The sequence below is a fragment of the Guyanagaster necrorhizus genome (assembly GCF_019112545.1).
Source record: "Guyanagaster necrorhizus MCA 3950 unplaced genomic scaffold BT62scaffold_20, whole genome shotgun sequence".
Classification (NCBI taxonomy): domain Eukaryota; kingdom Fungi; phylum Basidiomycota; class Agaricomycetes; order Agaricales; family Physalacriaceae; genus Guyanagaster; species Guyanagaster necrorhizus.
The window spans coordinates 576,307-600,806 of record NW_025064899.1 but is presented as its reverse complement, the minus strand read 5'-3'; the positions used below and the strand labels follow the sequence as shown (position 1 = coordinate 600,806).

The 24,500-nt window shown below is 40.8% G+C and overlaps 1 protein-coding gene across 1 annotated transcript; it reads right to left on the bottom strand.

Annotated features, from left to right (window-relative positions):
- Positions 1-6,134: 6,134 nt before the first annotated feature.
- Positions 6,135-7,545, bottom strand: BT62DRAFT_921587 (uncharacterized protein; the record flags this gene model as incomplete). The annotated part of the gene is made up of 5 exons (XM_043184320.1): positions 6,135-6,166; positions 6,228-6,515; positions 6,633-6,863; positions 7,212-7,287; positions 7,315-7,545. 5 exons carry the CDS (start codon positions 7,543-7,545, stop codon positions 6,135-6,137), a joined length of 858 nt encoding a protein of 285 aa, XP_043037439.1.
- Positions 7,546-24,500: the final 16,955 nt, after the last annotated feature.

The window sequence follows — 24,500 nt, the reverse complement described above, 5'->3', positions numbered from 1 at the left end:
GCCTAGTCTTTATGATCTCTGCTTGACTATCTGATGTCCAATCTCCTCAAGATAGTCATTGATAAGGAGGCCTCCAGAGCTGGGCAGTTTCTGAAGTTTTCTAAGGCTAGGTCTAGCAATGTGGTTACTGAAGACAAGCCTAAGGAACCCTACAAGGTCAGAGTATTTGCATGTTATCGGTGTCCCCTTCACTTAAGAGATTGTAATTCTAGGAAGAGCTGTCTTCCTGTGTGCATTGTGGTGCCAATAGTCATTCTTTTGCTGATTGCTCCAACAAGGGTCAGGTATGTTGTCTCCTTTTCTTACCTACCACTTGTGTTTCTGACCAGTAAAGTGGCTCAGGCAACTTCCCAAAGGTTTATCAGCAAAGATGGTGCTTGCACTTGCAAGTGCACTAAGCCATCATTCCTGCTTCTATCAGCCTGGGAGTATTTCCCTCATGGTTCTCATGGGATCAGAGAGCAGCATCCTGTCTCAGCTCTTGGACTTGTTAGTGCCTGTATGTATCTCTTTTTCATTGCTCGCTATGTCATTTCTTAATTGTGCTCTTCATATTTTCAGTTGCTGACAATGAGGGAGCTGCTCCTAGTGTTGATACTTTGTGTGAGAGTTATAAAGGATTGGCCATGGGTCATTTCATGGTGGAGAGACCTGAGCATCTGGCCAAGCTTGAGAGTGCCCTCATAGGTGATGTCCTCATGCTCCAGCACACTCTATACACTGCCAAGAAACAGTGTGCTTTCCTCCTTGATGAACTTGAGCACATCCAGTCTGCCCTTCATCCCTCAGTTCCAGTGCCAGCAGACTCTGGAGATCCTGCTCCTGTGGAGACCAAGACTCCTTCCACTCCTTCCACCTCATTTAACATGGAGCCTCCATCTGCCTGATCCCAGGGCAGTAGTGGTACTCAACATCTATGATACTCATCCATCATCTGGTCATCCCTTACTGGTTTGTCATGATCTCTTATTCTCCTTTTCTGTCTTTGACTCCAATGTAGCACTCTTTTTAAATCTTCTCACATCGCAAGTACAGTAGCTAGTGCTGTACATCCTGTCATTACTTAGTAATTATATGCCTGCAGAAGGTGTTTCTGTATTCTGCACTAATCCTCATCTAAGTTAACTGTGTCTGACACTTTTAGAGTTAGTGATTCTTCGAACTCTTCAGTGAAGTTCGATGGCCATCTGTCTTTTAGTTCTGGTGACTCTAATATCTTTTGCAATTCTTTTGAATCTTTGCACAGCCAGTGCATGACCTTATCATCAATTTCTATAGAATTGCATGCGAGGTATGGGATCATGTGGAATGCTGCAATCTTTGAACCAATTAGCGCACCATCTAGTTCTGCCAGGATGTAGTTTCCTGCACTTGAGTGGTCCAGTACAACTAAGGGACCTAGATACCATGGTTTCATCTTTGTATTCAGTGTGCTCTCAATCTGTGTATTGCGCATTAGAACTAAATCCCCTCATTTGAAGTTATAGGACTTAATTTTATTTGCATGCATAGTCGCATACTTTAATGTATCTTGTTTCTTTTTCTCATCCATATGATTGCACATCTCTGCTACCTTATCTGCATGTTTCTCTAGTGCTATTGCATGCAATCCACAGAGTTCCCAATCCTCTATAATTCTCCTTGGATACTCAACTAGCCATGTTGCTTCTAGCACATCAAGTGGTAATATTGGATGTGCACTAGTAACCACAAAGAAGGGAGAGCATCCCATCCGTTTTCTGACAGTGATTCTATCAGCCCACATCACTAGCATGAAGTAGTAATGCCACTTTTTCTCATTTCCACCACATGCTTTGAATAAGCTCTGCCACACATCCCAGTGTGGTTACTCTATCCTTCCATTGGTCTGGGAGTTGTATGGAGATATCCTTATCCCCTTTATACCATATTTCCATTCCAAATATGCCACTGCAGCTTTGAATTGCTTGCTATTATCCGTTATTATCAAGGAAATACAGCCCCACCAGCATATGATATCTTCAAATAACCACTCTGCGATTGCCTGTGCAGTTTCACTTGCTAAGGTTCATCCTTCTATCCAGCTAGTTAGCATGCAATGCCCATGCACAATATACTTGTGATAGTTGGATGCCTCTGGCATGTGCATTGTGTCTGCATGTAATACCTGAAAGATTGATAGTGTAAAGATCACTGTTGAGGGTGCCTTGATGATGATCTTCTGGTGCTCCTGGCATATGTTGCAAGTGCTAACAAACCATGAGATATCCTGCTCCATCTCTGGCCACCAAAATCTCTCTTCAATCAACATTTTCATTGCATATATATCTTGGTGTCCAAGCTGATTATGTGCAGCTTTCATTATATACATTCTCCTCTCTGGGTAGATAACTAGCTTATATTCTGGCTCTATATCTCATCTATATAGCTTTCCTTTATCCACCATGAAGTTCTTTGCATACCTTATGAAGTTCTGGTATTGATTATCATTAAATCCAGATATCCACATGGTAGGGTTCTCATACCACTGAATTACCTGTGGCAATTGCTTATCTAGTATCTTTGCATACCTGCTCCTTCATGATTCATCATAACTCACTATGTCACTGTACTTGGCAGCCTCAGAAAGCAGTAGTCTCATGTTATATAGTATGGCATGTGTTTCACCATGCTCTAAGGCTTCCTGTATTACTTTGTCTTCATGGAAGTCATCTACTGCTCTGGTAACTATTACAAAGCCATGCCAGATGTCAATTCTCTCTTTAAATTCTGCAATGTCTTCTACCTCATCTTCAGTCTTATTGATGAATTCCCATGGTTCCTCATCTGGTGGACTATATTCATCTTCTGGATTGGAGTATTCTTCATCTCTTGGCTGGAAACTATGCCTAGATAATCCATCTAGTGCATGTCTCTCACCTGAGATATATACCAATGTGAAGTGGAACATCAGAATAGACTCTATCCATCTGTTTATCACAGCATTAGGAACCTCATCAGAGTTTCTAAGCATTCCAGCAATATATTTCACATCTGTCTCTACCATCAATTTTCTCACTCTAAAGAGCCAATGTCAGTAAGCATGCAGTGCTCTGAATAGCCCATAGAGCTCCCGTTTTGGCTGTGAAAAGTGTGCTTCCTGCTCATTTAAAACAATGGAACCAAAGCATGCATATCTCCTTTGCTTTGGGTTATCTGGATTGACTTGACAGATATAGAATCTGACTGCATGGTATGATGTGTCTACTCCCAATATCACATCTGTGTCCAGTTCATAATCAATTGGCATCAAAGATGGGCTAGAGTGCAATGCATCCTTCAATATCTGCATTGATTCTCTCTGCTCATCTCCAAATTCAAATGGTACTTTTAAGCGAGTTAACCTTGTCAAGGCATCTGCTTTCTTGGCATAATCTTTAATGAACATCCTGTGTACTCTCACTGTTCCCAGGAAAGAGCACACATCTCCTAAGTCTTCACATGGTCCCCATCGCATTATCACTCCTACTCTGTCTGTTTCGGGTTTTCTGCCTTCATAGGTGCAACGGTGTCCCACAACCATGATCTCTGACGCACAAAGGACAGCTTTATGACCAGAGAAAGTTCCTCCAGCATATTTCATGCGCTGTACAACACGGTTCATGTTCTGGAAGTGCTCCCACACAAATCTGCGAATACCTCGGTTTTCCTTGATAGTTTCATATCCCTCATCTTTAATTTCATAGTATGTTTTTGGTCCTCATACTGGAATATCATCTACATATGGTATAGTGATGTGGGGTACTTCATCCTTCAATATATAAGTCACATCATCATGAAATATTGGTACTGAGTTTGTCCATCCCATAGGCAATGTCACAAGTCTTAGCATGCCAAATGGTGTTTGGAATGTGGTAAGATCTCTAGATCTCTCATCTAAGGTTCTCTTATCATATCCTACATAGAGATCCAATGTGCCTCCACAGGAATGTCCTGCAAAGTGCTCTGCTAGCTTATCTGTCACTGGAGGCACTCCTGAGTGCTTGATCATGACTGCATTCAAGGGTTCCAGGCTATGGACTAGCCTCAGGCTCTTTCCATCTTTCTTAACCACACAAAACCAACATGAGCAATAAGAGGAGTTCAATGGCTCATACACTCCAGCATCAATTTTGGTTTTTATTATCTTGCATACCTGATCAAATATTCCTGGTGGAATCGGTATGTTCTTCTGTATCCAAGGAGTATGCTCTACAGCTGGGATGGTCACTGGCAGAAAGTACTCCTCCTTAAAATGGCCTTGCTCAGTATCATCCCAGGAAAATCCCTTGCTCTGCAGGCACATAAACTCATGCATAAGCTTGTGCTCTTCCAGCCACAGAAAGTCTTCTGAGTGGACTCTGTTGATTATCTCTTTGTGCTCTTGGGTGTACCTTTCTATTGGTATATATTCTGGTGGATGGGTACTCAATTGAGGCATGCTCACTAAGGGGTCTCCTCTGATTTCATGCACAATGTGGAACTCTGATGGTAATCCTCCTGTAATAGGTCATATCTTTTGTGCTACTGGCTTATATTTCTTTGTCACAAAGACGTCTTTTACAGATCCTACTGCTAGTGGAGAATACTCCATGCTGACTTTATCAAAAAGTTTAACTTCCATGCATCGCTCAGAGCTCGCTTTGCATTGTACCTTGCTTACATTCCATGCAATGTCCCTCACACATGTCTCTGCATCTCTGTCCTGTCTTTTCATGTCTTCTATTTCTTTAAGCACCCTAAAATACAAGAATAAAGTCCCACATGCCTTTGTATCCTTGCCATGCATCATCAAGCTCATGATAGTATATACTGCCTGTAATTCTTCTTTCACAAATACATGTGATTTAGTGGATTTTGTGTATGTGCTGATCATCAGATCACTATCTTGATCAGGTTCTATTATTAGTGCTAAATCTCCTTGATCATTAATCAAATCATCAATCATTAAAAACCCTTGCTTACTTTGTGCATCATAAACTTCTTCTGTCTTCTAGGGAATATTGATACCATCGCACATCATGTGGAGTTAGGATTCTTTATCTTAATAGTCTGTCCTCCATCTGCTGTGTTATATATCATACTTGTTGTTAGTGCATCAAAAGGTCTACCAAGCAATACATCATAGGCAGGATCCTTGATGATATGTACTTGTAGATATACTGTGATATCACTGAACAAGAATGGGATATTCTTTGCCATCCCAAGGGACTTCTCTACTTGCTTATTTGCAGATTGCATATTTATTACTTTGTCTGGGTCATATATCAATCCCAGGCTCTCAGCTACTCGGCTAAACATTGACACAATCTGTGAGCCTGTATCATACAAGCTTTCAAACTGCTCTACACCATTTATAAAAGAAAAGACAGAGCACAAAGCCTGTGAGTCTTTAGCTATATAGACCTGCTTTGGAACTTCTCCTTTCTCTGTGGCATCATTCAGATATTGCTCAAAAGGGTCTTATCAGACCACTGCACCTTTGGGAACTCTATTGCTGACCTCAGTGGTCACCACAAAGTTTCCTTTAAATGGGACCTCTGATAAGTATACTGCATCCTTTGGTAATCCAGTTCTCTTATCATCAGTTGTCTCTGCAAAAGGAAGGGCCTCGGTGACTCTGTCTTCACTCTCTGACTCTGATTCTTCCTCTATGACTAGCCCAAACTGTTGCTTGCCATTTTTCATGGATTTACCTAGGGATACTTGTTTCATGGTCAACTCTTCTTTAACCACACTGCCAACCTTTGACAGAGCAAGCAATTCTCCAACCATCATGGCTATGAGGGACTTCATGAGTTGCTCCAATACCTCAGGTGAGTTCATGTGCTCTTCTACTGGTGCTTTCAACTGGTAAGCCGCCGATTTCTCCTCAGCCACATAGAGCACAAACCCTGTCTTCTTGGGCCATTTCCTTGATGGATCTCCCTTTCTATCCACATTGATAATATCTGGAACATTGAGATATGGCATCTCTGGTTCTGGAGTTAGACTGCACACAGTCAGTATGGTCTTGGGCATGGGATCCAGCCGCACTTGCTTTTTGCTCATTGTCTTTGATGGAAATTCTACTTCAGAATCATCTGGTGTATCCTCTACTACCTCAGCTCTAGCCACTCCTCTCTGTTTTTTGTTTCTTACATCCTCTGGGGGTGATGGTGAATCTGACCTGGAAACTCCATGAGTCATTGTATGATTCCTGCCCTCCTTCATTGAACACCTAGAAAAACCCTGCTCCCTGTCCTCATCTGATGGTTCTTGCTCCACTGGTTCATCAGGTGGTGGCCCCTTATTGTGAGTCTGCTGCATTCTCATTGCAAACACCTGGCACTCCAGTTCCTGTTTTTCTTGCAATAGCACACTATAACTCCCTGGGACATGGAACAGCTCTGGAGTGTCTGTAGCATTTATCACCATATTCTGGCTCTGCAACTTGCCAGCTTTCATGCATGCATAGTATTCATCAATGTGCTCCTTCACATATTGCTCTCTAATATCTTTGGGTACCTCTCCTCCATCTGGTAGTCATGCTCTTCCATCAACCATCTCTATTTTTCCAGCCTTGATGTATGAGGCTTTCATAAGGCACTCACTCAAGCAGTGCCCATCTGTATCTCAACAGAAAAAGCATGCACACAAGTAATTCTGTCCATATCCCATCACCTCTGGGCCTAAATTATATGCTGGTGCTTGCATTCTGTTAGCCTGCTGCTGCATGAACATCATGAGACTCTTCTGGTTCTCCATCATAGCTTTTTCTAAGCTCATGAGCCTTTTATCACTTGCAGAGGTCTGCTGTTCCATTAAATCCTTCATGACAGCAAGCACACTCCTGATCTCTTCCTGTTTCACACCATGCTCTTCTACTACAGGTAAATTATGTGCAGCTATAGTTGACTGATGCTGTTTGTGTGCTATCGATATTGAGGTTGAGATACCTCATGTCTCATCTCACTTTTTGTCCATAGATGAGAATACACCTTGCAGTGCTGTTAGTCCAGCATCCATGATCTCTTTTAGTTTGTAGGGATCAGCATTATCTCATCTTGTCAATCCTGTGGATGGTGGTAACTGCTCTAGCTGTAGCTTAATGGACCTGTACAGCTCATCAGACATAGGTGCAAGGAATGAATCCACCAGTTCTCTGTTTGATAGTACTTTGTTTAGCACAGATGCAAGTACTTGGAATTCTCTTTTGAATGCTGTGAACTGACTCTTATCATTAATCTGGGCTATATCATAATGATGTACTAGCCTTTTGAGTTCTAACATTGCATCTCTATCACTGTCCTGCACACCATCATAACAGTCTAGTACTTCAGATTTAAAGTCATCATATTTTTCACCAGCAGCAAAGCTAGAAAGCACTTTCCACTGGCGCTCTGTCTTGATATCTGTATAAGATATCGCTGCTTTCTTTTTCTCCTCATCATCATTGACCACACACTTGTCAAAGAGGTCTTCTAATCTCAAGAAGAAGTGCTCAAGTTTCTCGGGATCTGAGGAACTCTCAAAGCATGGTGTAGCTTTTTCATTTGGTCCTGGCATTGATAGTGCTATGGTTGCAAACTCAGCATTAGTTGAGATAGTCAGATCTGGATTTTGGTTTAAATTAGGTTGTGAGTTCAAAGTAGAGGATGGTACAGTTTCTGAAGAGTTATCTTCACTGGGGTTGATCCAATGTCAAAAAAGACTAAACTCAGGATCAGAAACTGAAATGGGCTGTGATCCTGCTTCACTCCTGTGTTCCTGTGCAGTGAGCTCTGTTCCCAAAGTATTCTGACTCCATGATCACGAGATAAGAGGGTAAATTGGTGGCAGATGTATTCCACTTGCCACTTTCTCTGCTCTAATCCTTGGCTCTCAAGTTTGGTTGATTCCAGCTATTCTGACTCTTAATAAGTATTCACACCACTGGGAAAATCACACAATGCTGAAGAGGATCTGAGCATGCACAAGGTGAAAACAGATACAGTAGAGCATTATCCACTGTCCACACTCACACCAACACACACATAAACTCTTAGTTTGTGGGGGGATTATAATATGATAAAAGTAGCAATCAACAAATATAATTGTCTTCTTTAATGAGATCAGAGCATGTGAACAGTAATAGCATGCTTACAACAGTCCAAGGCCTCTCTTAAGTCTCAAAGCTTTTTGTTTTATCAAAACAAGAGGTGGCAACTGGTGTTGCCAGGCCTCAAGGCAAAGAGTACTGCAACTCAATACAATACATCAAAACACTCCTTCAAAACTCTCAAATGGTTCCAAGCATAGCTTAGATTAACTCAAAATCCCCAACACACACAATATATGACTCAAAGCTTCATGCTCTAAGCAAAAACCAATCACAAACATATTGACAAGTGCCAAAGAGTACAGATCTTGGTTCACAAGTTTCCAAACCGATCATAGACCCACAGGATTTAAACCTATGTGATCCAGAGACACAAACACAATAAAACCCTGTCTGACAGACCAAAGGGTTTGAACCTCTGCCACCTGTAGCACCATGCATCACAAATACCTCAAAAACTCAAGATGATGCCCTTCAGACACTGCTCTCTTATTCTCAGGTTAAAGTGCAATCCAAAACCTCTTATCAAACTGGGCTCAAGTCCTTCGCGAGCTTTGATGCCTCACTTAGTTCTCACAGCACTCTTAATGATATTCAATAATAAGTTTATTCTCTCACCTGGAGTTACTAACACAAACCCAGAGCTAGAGTGCAAGGCTTTCTGTGCCCAATACACCACAACTGTGGGGGGTCAGAAAACTCCTCTTTCAGTCATACAATACCATATTTAAATACTCTACTATGGTACTTACTAATACAATCCTATTATAGTATCCTTAAAGTGTAGAACTCTATGCTGGATCCCACAGGTATTATTCACATGCATATCGCAGTCACTGCACTTATTCTCTTCTGGGCAATGACTGTGCCCACTGTTCCTTTGCTAGCTGACATTGGCTAGCAAGCCTCACCAGGTCTGCTTGCTTTCTTATTTCCCCAGTGACATCTCTGACAGCAGTAAACAGTTCCAGACCCACAGAGTTATCTCTCATGCCAGGAGCCAGCCACCATGGCTATGTTCTGCTTTCCTATGTTCAATCAGTCATTCCATCTGACTCACCAAAGGTGCCATTTCTTGGTATGATGTGGAGTCTCTTGCTGTGTTATATGTGTGAAGGCACCATATGTATGTGCATAAGGCTCAGAGTGGTATCCATGCTATTCATTCCTGGGGTAATATTCCTCTACTTATTACTTTGTTATCATCATTCTATTTCTCTGTTCAATACCCATTACTCAGATACCTTTCTTTGGGTCTCAGTTCTCTGTTCTAAGGCATGTCCCATCAGGGCATCAATAGCTGTGCATCTTTGATCAATGTGATCAGAATTGCTGATCATATTTCAATCGTAGTCTTTTTATTTTTAGCATGTCCTCTTGTAATAGTATTGGTGCATTTAGGGCCAAGTGCTGGGACCTCACATGCAGCCTAACCCCTCTGATATTAGTCTGTTACTAGACCATGCACTCTGCTTATTGTTACTTCAGTTTATCATTATAATAGCTAGGTTTCTGTGCACTCTAGTCCTGTTTTCTGTTACATGCTTACTGGACTGGAATGTGGTCCATGTATTCGCAATTTTCGCAATTTTACATACCTGAACATGGAGAGGGCATATCAGCATGCTGTGATCTCATTGAAGAAGACAATTATATTTGTTGATTGCTACTTTTATCACATTATAATCCCCCACAAACTAAGAGTTTTATGTGTGTGTTGGTGTGAGTGTGATCAGTTGATAATGATCTGCTGTCTCCATTTTCACCTTGTGCACACTCAGATCCTCTTCAGTGCAATCCAAAACCTTTTATCAAACTGGGCTTAAGTCCTTCATGAGCTTCAATGCCTCACTTAGTTCTCACAGCTCTCTCAAGAATGTTCAATAATATGTTTATTCTCTCACCCAAAGTTACTAACACAAACTCAGAGCTTAGAGTGCAAGGCTTTCTGTGCCCAATACACTACAACTATGGGGGTTGGAAACTTGTCCTCTACTCATACAATACCATATTTAAATAATGTACTATGATACTTACTAATACAATTCTACTATGGTATCCTTAAAGTGCAGGACTCCATGCTGGATCCCATGAGTATTATTTGCATGCATATCACAGTCACTGTGCTTATTCTCTTTCAGGCAAGAACTGTGTCCACTGTTTCTTTACTAGCTGATATCAGCTAGCTGGTCTTGCCAGGTCTGCTTGCTTTCTTATTTTCTCAGTGACACATTCCTGACAGTAGTAAACTGTTCTAGGCTCCCAGAGTTTTCTCCCATGTCTGGAGTCAGCCACAATAGTTATATTCTCTTCTCCAGTGTCTCAACATTCTCTCTGACTCATAAATTGCACTACTTTTGGCCTGACATGCATTAACTAACTTATCTAATATGGTATGTGTCATACCATAATATGATGTGGAGTCCTTCACTGTGTTAATCACACTAAGGCACAGTAAGTATATGTGCAAGTCTCTGAGCAGTACACATGCTATTCATCTCTGAGGGTAGTATTTCTCTATCTATTCCTTTGTTGCTATCATGTTATTTTTCTGTTTAGCACCCAGTTATTCAGATACCTTTCTTTCAGTCTCAGTTCCCTGTTCTAAAGCATGTTCTCTCAGTGTATCATTGATCAATGTGATCAGGATTGCCAATCATATTTTGATCATATCTCTTTTATTTTTAGCATACCTTCTTGTAATAGTATTGGTGCATTTAGGGCCAAGTGCTGGGACCTCACATGCAGTCTAACCCCTCTGGTATTAGTCTGCTACTAGGCCATGCACTCTACTTCTTGTTACTTCAGTTTAGCATTATGATAGCTAGGTTTCTGTGTGCTCTAGTCCTATTTTCTGTTACATGCTTACTAGCCTGGAATGCAGTCCATGTATTCACAATTTTTGCAATTTTACATGCCTGAACATAGAGAGGGCATGTCACTGCATCCACTGATTTTGCCACAAAGATGGCAAAAATTCACCTCAAAACAGAAACAGCATTATAAAAGGCCACTGAAGCCATAAAAATACAATATGACAAACATTGATGACCAGCACATTCATATGACATAAATGATAAAGTCTGGCTTGATACAACAAATCTCCACCTTCCACATCTAAAATGAAAACTTGATGCCAAGCATACTGGCCCCTTCACTATCACCTCCAAAGTCAGAAGCTCTGCCTACAAACTCAAACTGCCATCACATTGGTGAATCCATAATACCTTCAACAAAACTCTTCTTATTTCATTCATGATTCTCATCTTCTCAAACCAAGAAAGACCACCACCACCACCAGATCTAATTGACAATGAAGAACATTATAAGGTCAATCAAATACTCCATCACAAAATATGATAGATACATAAATATGGTGGTGGTATGACCACTATAGTCAACTATCTGGTCAGCTGGAAGAGTTATGGTCTAGAATCCAACCAATGAGTCAATGAATGTCACATAAACATTGCTGATGCAATACACAACTATAAACTATCACTAAATTGACCACATGATGGGTTAATGTCTTCATGAATCTTCTGAGAAGAAGAGCAGGTTAACTGGTCCAAGGATGCCTCCACTTATCTCTAAATTAAGCCATCAGGATGATGGTCTTAAGGAGGAGGTAATGTTATGATTTCTCCATCTTTTATTTCTTTTTTCACAGTATTAACTCCTATTTATGCTTAGTCAGAGTGTCTATGCCAGTGTCTAGAACCATGAGATAGCATTAGAACCATGGGGATGTTTGGATTAGCACAGCCCTCTGCAATCTGAAATATGAAGTGAAGCCCTGACACAAGACAATCAACCTATTGTAGATAACCATGATGCTCTAAGACAGTGAGTACTATAGCACAGACACTTATAATTAGCAGTACTATATTTATCGAGGAGACAAATAGTATATAAGTAGCATAGCTAATGACATGTATCTCTAGTCTCAAATTATCCTTTATTCTACTGCTTCACCTTGAGTCAACTACTTGCATTGAGCTTGGAATATAACATCTATAAACACACCAGTGGACTTAAGTGTGATTGTACAAGTGCAATACAGTGCTTCTTTATCACATGTTTTAGAGCACATGTCACTTGAGCTTAACACATCTTCTCAAAAATCTTCTCTTCCTTTGTTGCATTTGCATTTGCTGCTAGATCATTGGCATGATGTATGATGCAAAGATGTAGTGTCTGCTGAATGTCAATGGCAAAAATAGTTTCTCCATCTTCCATTTTCTCATTTCATTGATCCTCCAGATCTTCATCTGGTAATTCAAAGAGGATTGTAGTGTATTAATCAGTCATAGCCCAAGAATATTTCTTTAGTCTCCAGTTCAGTGATAGCTAAGTTGATCCATTCAGAGTGATTGCTAATTATTAGCTATAGCTCAACAAATTCAGTGATCAAGCCAGCTTGATTCTTTGTTCTGTCAGCATTGTATATGGGGATGGAGGCTGCTGTGGCCTGTGTGGAGAGATGATACCTGTTAATGAAGGCTTGGATTATGAAACTGCCAGTGCACCTGCTGTTGATAAGAGCAGTGACAGCATGGGTGGTTCAGTTGATTAAAGTTTCAACTTGGGCTTTGGTGGTTAAACCTTGCCCCAGGGTCTTGGTTCATTGAACATATCTTCAGGGTCCATAGAGCTCATTGAGCTATTCTAAGGCTTAGCACTATTCTGTCTTCTTTATTCCTTTGACCATTTCATTGATAACTTCTTCAGCTCTGATTCAGTGAACCCAGTTTTTGAGTACTGCTTTTGCTGTCTCCTCTGTGGATGCTTCTTTAATGGCTTACCAGGTTCATTCAGTGTCAAATGGTTTGAGCTATTTATCAGGGGTCTCTCACTCTGTTCAGCCTATAGGCAATTGAGTTTTTTCTTTAGATGATTCATTGACAGGGTGTATGGTAGTTGAAACAGATATATTCAAATGCACATATAGTTTAGACATATTGGTACCTACAGAGGAACTATTAGTCTGTCCTGTGGCTTTGTTGGCTGTCCTGTCATGTTTTCTGGCCAATACAGTGGAATTGCTCACTGATTGGCCTCCTCTTTTACTTCTTTGATCTTTGTCTCAGCTCCAAGTGCTTCATCTTCCTTTTGAAGCTTGGTTATTTGTGCTCTGATGTCTTCTTGTGTCCTCTTCTTCTTCAGGCAATCTTTCAACATATGTCTCTTTTGTCTGCAGTTGAAGCATTTCCCCTCCTTCTTTAACCAATCAATGTCCATAGGTTTACTGGTCCTAGTATAGGTTGTGCCAGTTCTGGTCTTCTGTGCAGTATAAGAGGGTGGCATGGTGGATGTGCCAGGCTTCGAGAAGGCACTGGTCTTCCTATTGGAAGGCATACTGGGCTTCTTGTCAAGCTGAATGCTGGCATTTGCTGCTTTCTGTCAGAGGCACTCCTTGTTTATTTCAGTAATTCTGTCCTTCCATGCATCATACCCCTTTGGAATGTTGGTTTCTATGTCAGAGATCATTTTTATGTATGATATAGGCACTCCCAGTTTGAGGTATTTAACCATCCTTCCATCATTGTTGATGCTGTTCTGTACTCCAGCTAATGTTCCCAAGCACTCCAGCTCACTGAAGTACTCACTTATGATCTTATTGCCACTCATCTGTAATTTTTTCATTTTGTTTTTGTATACTTTCTGAACAGCTGGATTGATGAACTTGTCATATACCATCTGCTTGAATATAGGCCAGGATGGAAATTGATGGTGTTGTCAGATAGAGAAATAGAATGTGAGGGAAATAAGAGTCCACTATCACTTGGCTTTGCTCTCAAAGTAAGAGGCTGCAAAGGCTATTTTGTTCATATTGGTTCTGAGGTAAATGATATATATCTTGAAGTATTATTTGCAATCAATCAGAAATCAATTGATATCATCAGATGTGCCCTTGAAGGAGTGGAGAGTGCAGAGTAGATCAGATTTATATTGGAGAATAGCAGCATTCTGAGGCAGTGTGCCCATCAGATTCAGGTATTTATCAAATGGCAGATGATGCTATTCAGTCAGAGGTCCAGAGAAGAAGTGAAGAGAGTTGTTGTCTGTGATGGAGCTCTCTTGTGGGGTGGCTTCTTTGTACACAATCACCTCATTCCTGATGGTAAATCCTAGTTGCATGGCCTCAGAGTTGTATTTGACCAGTTCCTTCCCTGTTCCACTCTCTTTGGCTTCATCAGATGGTGGCTGTCTGCTAAGTAACCAGCTTCCTCTGCCAGTCCATGGATTCCTGGTGCCAGTGGGCCAAGCAATTGGCCATGGTCATGGCTGGGATAGTTGACTTGCTGCAGTCTGTACTGAAGGAGCAGAGTATGAGAAGCAACTCAAGTTTGTTCAGATCAAGGGAGCCATATATATGGCTCATTTCAGAGCTGTGGATGGCATCTACAGCATTGGCTGAATGTCAAACTTTGATTTGTAGGCTGGCAGGTCAGTGAGCTGATTCTCTGGATGTCTCTTGTTATAGGTGTCGATTGCATGCATCATTGCTGAATACTGTAAAATTTCCTGCTGCTCCAGTGGCTCTGCATTAATATATAATTGTCTCATATAGGATGCAAGCCATTTGACATCATGCCATAGAAATGTTACCCCTTCCTCATAGAGGTCCTGATATTTTCCCACTCAGTTCCTCTATATCTCTTCTTTCAGAGCCTCTTCATCAGTGTCTTCTTTAGTGTATTTCATGAATTTCTCCATCCTAAAAGGACCTTCATCCTCAATCTTGTTGACCTCATTCACTTCCTCTATATCTTTCTTGAGGAGGGAATCAATAGGCTGATCAAAGATGCTCTCCTCAACCAGTCAGATGATTGCTGGAGAGCTGATTGTTGTTCCAAGTGCTGGGTCCTGCCTTGTGGTTGTTATTGTTTTGGATGACTGGTCAAAGGGTGTTTCTGGGGTCAGAATGATAGTGAGTACCTTCATGCACTCATGCCACCTCAAGTTCCTCACTATAGATTCTGAAGTTTGCATAGAACCTCAGGTTGAGAAATTGTCAAGCAATCCTCCCTCTGAGGAATCTCCAGAGGTTGTGATCAGAGACATGGGCATTGAGAGATACTCAAAGCCTATAGGCATTAAATATGGACTTAGCATCTGAGGAGAGAGTGTTGGGGCTGGGGGTATTACTGGCAGAGAGAGGATTGTCTCTCCTTGTGGGTTCACTGAAGGTGACAGAGCTGTAAGGTCCTGCCCATGGATCAGATGAGATGCTGAATTCTCAGAATAAAGATCACATGGACTCCATCTGGAGTCCATATCAGCTGAGAGAGGTGGAGCCCAAATGGGCAGCTTCATGTCTGCACTCCTGTTGTTGCCTTCTTCTGTCTTCTTGCTCCTCCTCATACTGCCACTGGACTTGGACCCTGGCATACTTGGCAAGCTCTTCTCTGGCTTGCTCAGGGTCTGCCCAAGCTCACTCTTCCTGTCACTGCTGCTGCTGTTGAACTGCTGTGTCATAATTAAAAGAGACCCTAAGATCCCAGTCTGGGAATATCCTTTGAATAATTCTGTCCTGGGCTATCTCTCCTTGATATTGGACTTCCTCTCAGGCTTCTCAGTCATCACCCATCCTGAGGCTGCTATGGCTGTGGGGGAGTGTGATAGAGGGAGTTCTCATCAGAGTGGCATAGAGTGAGCTGTGTCTTGAGTGCAGTGAAACATTGCAGGGTCTTGGAGCCACCCAAGGGGCATCAAGGGAGTCCCTAGTGTGGTCTCCAATGCTGGATGCTCTCATGGCAGTGAAAGGATGAGAGGATAGTGAGTCATTAAAGAAGTCCTTGGAGAGGTCCTCATCCTCATGGTTAGGGATGAAGAGCAGGATCTATGGATTCTGAAAGCCCATGAGATGATTGTTGCTACTTCTACTGTCTAGTCATTAGAGTCAAGGAGGGTATCTATGCTCTTCCTCTTCTTGAACATTTTCCAGATGTGGGCTGCTAGGCCTGGCTTCAGGTATGGTTCCTGTCAGGAGCTGGAAGGAGGGTCAAGGAGTATGGGAGATATCATATAGAGGTAAGTCAGATATTACATTTTGTAAGATGCATTAAATTTATTCAAAGTCTTAGTAGTGCCTGACTGCCCAAGTGGTGATTGATTGGCATCTTCAGCAAAGTTGGATGATCACCAATAATCCTAATAGCATTTCAATAATGAAAGCTAGAAGATCAAAGAATTCATGGTCAAAGTTTGGGGAGTTGTGATCAATAGATGGCATTCAGTTTTCTCTGCATTATTATACATGAAGAAAGAGAAAAGGAAGCTTTGAGCTAATTGTTAGATCCAAGCTGCACATGATTATAAACACATGATAAACTGACATCACTTTGCATTTGAGTGTTTCATCAGAGTCCACTGATGTGAATATTGATTGTTATGCTACAAGACCTTATATTTGGTCCAAGAGTAGGATGGTATGAAGATAAACTTTAGCTCAAAGCTGAGGGTTACCAGCAAGAGTGAGCCTCCTTATATACTGTACATATCAGAGATAATTATAAGACTACTTATTGTATGTCTTCAAGTCCTTGTGTCCATTGTCCTTGGATGTCATTACTATCCACAAAAGGTTGATTGTGCATCATTAAGGGCTGGTTGCTATGTCAGAGGACAATGATAGATTAACTCATTTGTGATGACTAAGCCTCTCCCATAGTTCTAAGCACTGATATAGGTGCTCTGACTAAGCATAAATAGAAGTCAATCATAGAGAAAAGGAAAGAAAGAAGGAAAAATCATAACATCTATTCAGACTCACCTTTGATTCTGCTGTCAAGCTTGAGGCACATTGAGATCAGTTTAGTGATAGTAAAAGATCTCAGTTGAATTGAAATACATTCTATGATATTTAGGTGGTATGCTGACTACAGCTTTTTACTACATCTGACTACATTCCAGTTGTTATCATTTTCTTTCTATGTTTGGACTGACCACTCTGGTTTGTATTGTTCTTCTTCTGTTTTCTGGATGCATTTTTGGAAATTTCCATCTTCATCATCTGTAGTGTTAGGCTCAAGTTCTGTGTGATCTAAACACATGATAATCTGGCACTATATCATGTTTGTACAGTCACATCAGAGTCCACTATATGTGTTTATATAGTTGTAATATTTCAAGACCAAGATAGTTGGCTTAAGATGAAATGGTATAGAATAAACTTTAGCTCAAAGCTGGATATCTACAGTGAGAGCTATACTACTTATATACATTTCATTCAGAGATAATAATAGTTCTACTAATTGTGCAGTCCTGCACTATAGTACTTATTACCTCTGGTTATTAGGGATGGATGTTATGAGTTTTCTTTATCTTATTATTTTACTTCTTATCTTATCAGGATGTCTATCTTATCTCAAGCATCTACCCATGAGTATGAGAAAGATTATGTAATTACAACAGACATAGCACCATTGTACTCAGTCACTTTGTCCATAAACAGCACTTTATTGTCTACTCCTTGATGACTAGATGGGACAAGTAGTATAGTGCAGGATAGAACAATAGGCAGAAGTTATATTTATTACAACCCAGACAGTATATAAGTAGGATAGCTCTTGCTGTAATAGTCCAGCTTCAAGCTATAAGTTTATCCTATACTTCTCTTCTCTTAAGCTTAACTATCTCAAAAGCCTTGACATATGCTGAATACACAAAGTGGACTCTGAGGTGACTGTATGAATATGATACAGCATCAGTTTGTCATATGTATAAGATCATGTGCCAAGCAGGTCTAACAATGAGACAATAAGATATTGTCCATGGATGAAGCATTTATTGTCATTTGAAGGATAATAGTGCTAGTTACCTACTGTGATTGTATAATCTTCTCATGCCTGTCAACAAGTATCTGAGATTAGATAGATGCTCTGATAAGATAAGATAAAGAATAAGAAATCAAGAAAAATCATAACATTACCCCTTTTTTAAGATCATTATTCTGATAGATCATTCTAGAGAGAGTTTATAGTCTCATATTGCATCATTGGCATTGAGGTTGCATTCATTGATCTATTGGTTAGATTCAGTGAACAGAATCTGTGTGTGCACAAGGTGAAATCAGATACAGCAGGGTAATAGCTACTGATCACACCCACACCAACACACCCACAAAACTCTTAGTTTGTGGGGGGATTATAATGTGATAGAGCAGTTAAAACAAATGTAATTGTCTTCTCTAATGAATCCACTGCACATGAAGAGTAATAGCATGTATACAATGGTCTGAAGTCTCTCTAAGTCCCAAAGCTTTTCTTTCAAAACAAGATGTGGCAATGAATGTTACTGGGCCTCAAGGCAAAGATACTATAGCTCAATACAATACATTAAAACACTCCCACAATACTCTCAAAGATTCCAAGCACAGCTCAGATCAACTCAAAATCCCTAACAAACACAATACATGACTCAAAGCTTCATGCTCTAAGCAGAAACCAATCACAAACATGTCCACAAGTGTCAAAGAGCTTAGATCTCTGCACACAAGTTTTCAAACTGATCATAGATCTACAGGGTTCAAACTTATGCAATCCAGAGATACAACACAATTAAAACACTGTCCAACAGGCTAAAGGGTTTGAATCTTTGCCAACCTGTGAGAATATCACAAATAACCCCATCCAACAGATTCAAAGGGTTTGAACCTCTGCTGATCAGCAGAAATAACCAAAAGTGAACACTAATCAAGCCAAAGAGTTCAAATCTCTGCCACCTGTAGTGCCTCCCATCACAAATGCCTTAAAACTCAAGATAGTGCTCTTCAGACACTGCTCTCTTATTCTCAGACTAGAGTGCAATCCAAAATCTCTTATCAATTCAAACTAGAGTCCTGCATAAGCTTCAATGTCTCACATAATTCTCAGCTCTCTCTTAATGATATCAATAATAAGTCAATTCTCTCATCTAAAGTTACAAATGCAAATCCAGAGCTGAAATGCAAGGCTTTCTGTGCCTAATACACCATAACTGTGGGAGGTCAGAAACTTGTATTCTACCCATACAATAAGGTATTTAAATAATCTACTGTGGTACTTACTAATACAATCCTACTATAGTATTTTCAATGCACAGGACTTTGTTCTGGATGCTGTGGGTATTATTCATGTGCATATTGCAGTTGCCATGCTTATTCTGTTTTGGGTCAGGACTAAGCCTGCTGTTTTCTCACAGCCTGACATCAGCTAGCTGGTCTAGCCAGGTCTGCTCACTTTCTTATTTCTCTGGTGGAGGCATTCTGACACTGGAGAACTGTCTCAGATTCCCTGAAGTTATCTCTCATGTCTGAAGTCAGCCACAATGGCTATGCTCTCTTTCTGAGTGTCTGACTCACAATATGTACCACTTCTGGTCTAGAGCACATCAATTACTCCATCCACTGATTATATGCCATACCTTGATATAATGCAGAGTCCCTCACAGTGTTATGCTTGCTAAGGCACTATAGATACATATGCAAGTCTCTGAGTGCTAAGCATGCTATCCATCCTTTAGTAGTATTTCTCTATCTCTTACTTTGCTGCCATCATTCTATTTCTCTGTTCAACATCCAGTTATTTAGATACCTTTTTTTGGGTCTCAGTTCTCTGTTCTAAAGCATGTCCCATCAGTGCATCAATAGATGTGCATTCTTGATCAATGTGATCAGAATTGCCAATCATATTTCAATCATATTCTTTTTATTTTTAGCATGTCTTCTTGTAATAGTATTAGCATGTTTTGGGCTAAGTGCTGGGACCTCATGTACAGCCTAACCCCTCTGGTATTAGTCTATCACTAGGCCATGCACTCTGCTCACTGTTACTTCAGTTTAACATCATAACAGCTATGTTTCTTTGAGCTCTAGCTCTATTTTCAGTTACATGCTTAGTGGACTGGAATATAGTCCATGCATTCTTGGATTTCATAAATTTACATATTTGAACATGGAGAGAGCATGTCATTAGGGATAAAGCCCTTCCAGCTAATGAGATAGTCAACTGTTGTGTGAGTGCTACTGCCACTGGCTCTGACCTTCTGGAGTTTGTGATGCAAGATTTATTTGATTTTGTGATGTTCTTTATCCTTGATCAGAACAGGGTCAGAGGGTGGTGGCTTCTCCTGATTTGAGAAGGTGGGTACAACATACAGTGATGCATCTCTAGACTCTGTGCACTCTGAAATCATAGGCTCCAGTAATTAATTTTGATGTCTGCTCTTTAGCAGGCTTTTAGTAAACCAATCATTTCAGATTCAATAGTAGTAATTTCATTAAGAACTATTTATTATTCACTGATATCCCCTTGTGCATGAAGATTATATGTCATACATGAACTTTCTATTTGTCTGCAAATTTTTCTCAGTCTTGCAAACTTTTCTCATCAATCATACAACATGTGAACTTTCTATGCCATAATAAGTGCCATAGGCATGGTTGGCACTACAATAACCAATCAGACATACATCATTATTAGTATACACATAGCATCCTAAGGCTGCTCACAATGTCCATTGTGATGCATGTACAAGGCTGGCTGCAGAGGACTAACTATGTGTTTGGGTAGATATTCATAAGGAATGTTAGAAGAGCTAGCATACTATTGGCTATATAAACTTTTAATATGCAATGTTTACTCAAAGCCTCATAGCCTTTAAGGCTTTATATAATAAAAACTTTGCTAGGCTCACTAAGCTAGTATGGTGGTTACAAAGGCTGTTTGAATATAGCATATTTGGTATTAATAAAAAGATAGTATAAGTAGTGTACAAAAGAAATATAGGAAGGAAAAAACAAGCAAGACCAAGACTACTTGACATTCATACTAAACTGTACACCAGTATAACACCCCTCTAATAGAAATAGCTACACAGACTGCCTATAGGTTAATACTCATTGATTGAGAGCACTATAGTATCTCAACAACTCTATAAGGCTTGCATATAACATTAAGTGAACTTATAAATTCATAAAATATTGCCTTGTCTTGCTTCATTCTCAAAAACACAAAAGAGATCTGTTGCTCTTGCATGTCATCCTCACACTATCTAGATCTAACAAAAGACTTTAAAGGGTAACTGGAAAAGACTAACCATTTCTCTAAACTCCACTAGAACTGCATATAGACTGCACCACCCAGTACCCAGGTCCTTATGTGATATTCCTGTTATAGGAAAGTTCATGCACATACTGTGAGTCTCTGTAAACAAATCAGAGCCTCATATCTTTGTAGCTACATCCTGCTACATCTCTTTGAAGATTAGTCACCATACAGAGATATACAGACTAGACTCACTTGAACCAGCCTTCTGTTATGATTTTTCTCTATTTTTCCCTCTTTTCCTTTCAGTTAATCTCTATTCATGCTTAGTCAGAGCATCTATACCAGTGCTTAGGACCATGGGACCAGCTTAGTCACTGTAATAGACTGAGTCTCCTATTGTTCTTTAACATCAACAGTACCCTCAATAATAGACAACACTCTTTTGTAGGTAGTTGTGACACTCAAGGACAAAGAGCACCATAATATAGAAATGTACAATTAGTAGGTATATTTTTATCTGTTTGATGAACAGTATATAAGTAGCATAGCTCTTACTGTAGATACTCAGCTTTGAGCTAAAGTTTATACTTCACCATTCTACCTTGAGCTGCTTGCAAAGGCCTTGGAATATAACATCACATAGCATATATAGTGAACTCAAGCATGACTGTATGAACTCAATACAGCACCTGTTTATCACATGTTTAGGTCATATGTCACTTGAGCTTAACAATTAGCTTGAAGCTCCTGCTTCTCTTTCTTTATGCACAATAGCATGAAGAAAACCAAATGCCACCATCAAACATCTCATTCCCTGACCTTACTGATGACTTCTTTAAACTATTGGCTTCCATTATTGGAATGCTTTTAGGCTTACTGGTGATCATTCAACTTTGCCATTGATGACAATCAGTAACAGCTTGGATAGTCAGGCACTATCAAGCCTTGCAGCAGATACAACAAATTCTATGCAATGTCATACCTGACCTCCCCTTCCATGACATCCCTCCTTCTGCCTGAGTCTCCTTCCAGCCCATGGTCAGAGCCATACCAGAAGCCCAGCCTAGCAGTTTGAGTATGCAGGATGATCAAGAAGAAGAAAAACACATCTATCTCTCTCAAAGAGCAAATAGAAATGGCAACAATCAGCATACAGGGTTCAGAAATCTGTGGGTACTGGTGGACTTCCTGCTCATCCCCAACCATGAGGATGAGAACCTCTCCAATGACTTCTTTGATGCTGAGCCCTCTCCTGACCCTTTCACCACTCTGATTGAGCATGGGATTGGAGACCATGCTCAGGACTCTCTTGATGCCACTAGAATGGCTACAGGCTTCTGACATGCATCTCCAGACTTCAGAAATGACTCTCTCTATGCAACTCCAGACCAATGCCCAGCCTCTTCTGTCTACACTGACTATAATAGTCATAGGACCACTGATCTCTGAACAAATGATGAGGATCCACCTGAGCAGTGGGAACTAAGACTCTGAGCAGAAATTGACTTGGGTGAAAGGCTTCATGCCTGCCTTAGCCCCAGTGAGGGCACACAGTATAATAACATCAATGATAATACTTATAGGAATGTCAAACATATTTGATCCAAGAACTATTCCACTGCCACTCATGCAGAGTGGGCTAGACAGAAGACAGAAGAATGAGTCCAGGATGTTGCTGAGTATGCAGCAGCTCAGGCTCAGAACTAGTATGAAGAAGCTCAGTATGACTGTCAGTACCATCACCAGCAGTGAGAGCTTGAGGCTGCTATCTGAGGATCAACATCTCCAATCCAGTATGGCCTCTGAACAAAAACTTCAGAGTCCCTCTTCCAGGAGCCCAGCATGCTAACAGAAACCAACCTATAGAATGGGTCTGCAGAAGCTGTCACTCCCAGAGAAGCTACTCAGAGGAATGCTTATTCTCCTCCCTCTGGAACATCCAGCATCACTGACACTGATACCATTCCCTTGCATGCTGAGTCCATCCTCAATGCCTATGGACCTCAAGTGCATCTCAATGCATATGTCTCTGACTATGGCCTCTGGTGGTTCCTGAGAGAAAGAGTCACAGCACTCTTCCTTAATTCATGCTTCTATCAAAACTTCTGCCAGTATTGCTGAGAACTGGAGAAGCAAAGAGCATATGGCAGCTGCCAAGGAGACAGCAAGACCAGTGCTGACCAACCTCTCAAGCAATCTTCTCCTAAAGCCAATACTGATGAGGTCAGACTCAGCACTAGGGACAATGATCAGCTCACCCACAACTATCAGGCCCAACCTCTCATCTATTTATGACCAGTCTGACAACTTCCTTGCTGATAACAGCAAGGAAGAGGTGGATAATAAGAGAGGGAATGACAAGGAAGCAGAGCAGAATGTCTCTCTTAAGTGAGGGCAATTTATGGAATACACCAAGAAAGAGACTGACAAAGAGGCCTTGGAGAAGGAAATTCAATAGAAAAGAGAGAAGGAATACTTAAGGTTGTACAAGGAGGGGATGACATTCTTATGGAGAGACACCTACTGGCTAGCAACATCTCTAGGAAGGAAGTATATTACTGCATATGATCTTGAAAAAAGAGACATTTTACAATATACTGCAACAGAGCATGCTATTAACATGTATAACAGGACACACCCCAAGGACAGGCAGGGGACTCTACTGGTATACCAGTCAAAATACAAAATCAATCCAATGTCAGGGACCCCTCCCACCATGCTGAGACAAGCCATCTATATGGCACCTTCAATCCAAAGTGTTGGAACCCAATATTCATACTCCACTCTATCAGCACAAAGTTTGGTCATACAGCTTGCATGATTCTGGCCTCAGCTGAATATTCAAACCACTGGATTCCAAAACCCTTTGACTAGCAAGAGAAGCCTCCTTCTCAGTGGCCAGCCATCCCTGAACAAGGCTGAATCCAGTGGGAAGGATCCAGTAAAAGATGATCCCAAGGCAATCCAACTGAGATTCATGATCTGAGATAGGGTAATTGTATGACAGACTGCAGGGCCCACAGGATCCCCAGTCATGACAATAATTCCTTATATTCATTCTCCAGACCCCCTGCTGAATGGTGATGACTGCCATTCAATGAATACTCAAACCCAATAGGAGCACTGCCTACAGATGCTGTCACTATCACCTGTAGACCTGATCTACTTTGAAAACCATGCCCTTTTAAAGGCACATCTGATGATATTGATCAGTTCCTTATCAACTGTGAATAGTATTTTGAAGTATACTCCATGTACTTCTCCTTTGACATTTACTGAGTCTCCTTTGCCTCCACCTATCTTGAAGACAAAGCCAAGGTTTGGTGGACCTTGCTATTCTCTAGTCTCTGATCAACAACCAGGCAGCACCATTGCCTGCTGTTCTGGCT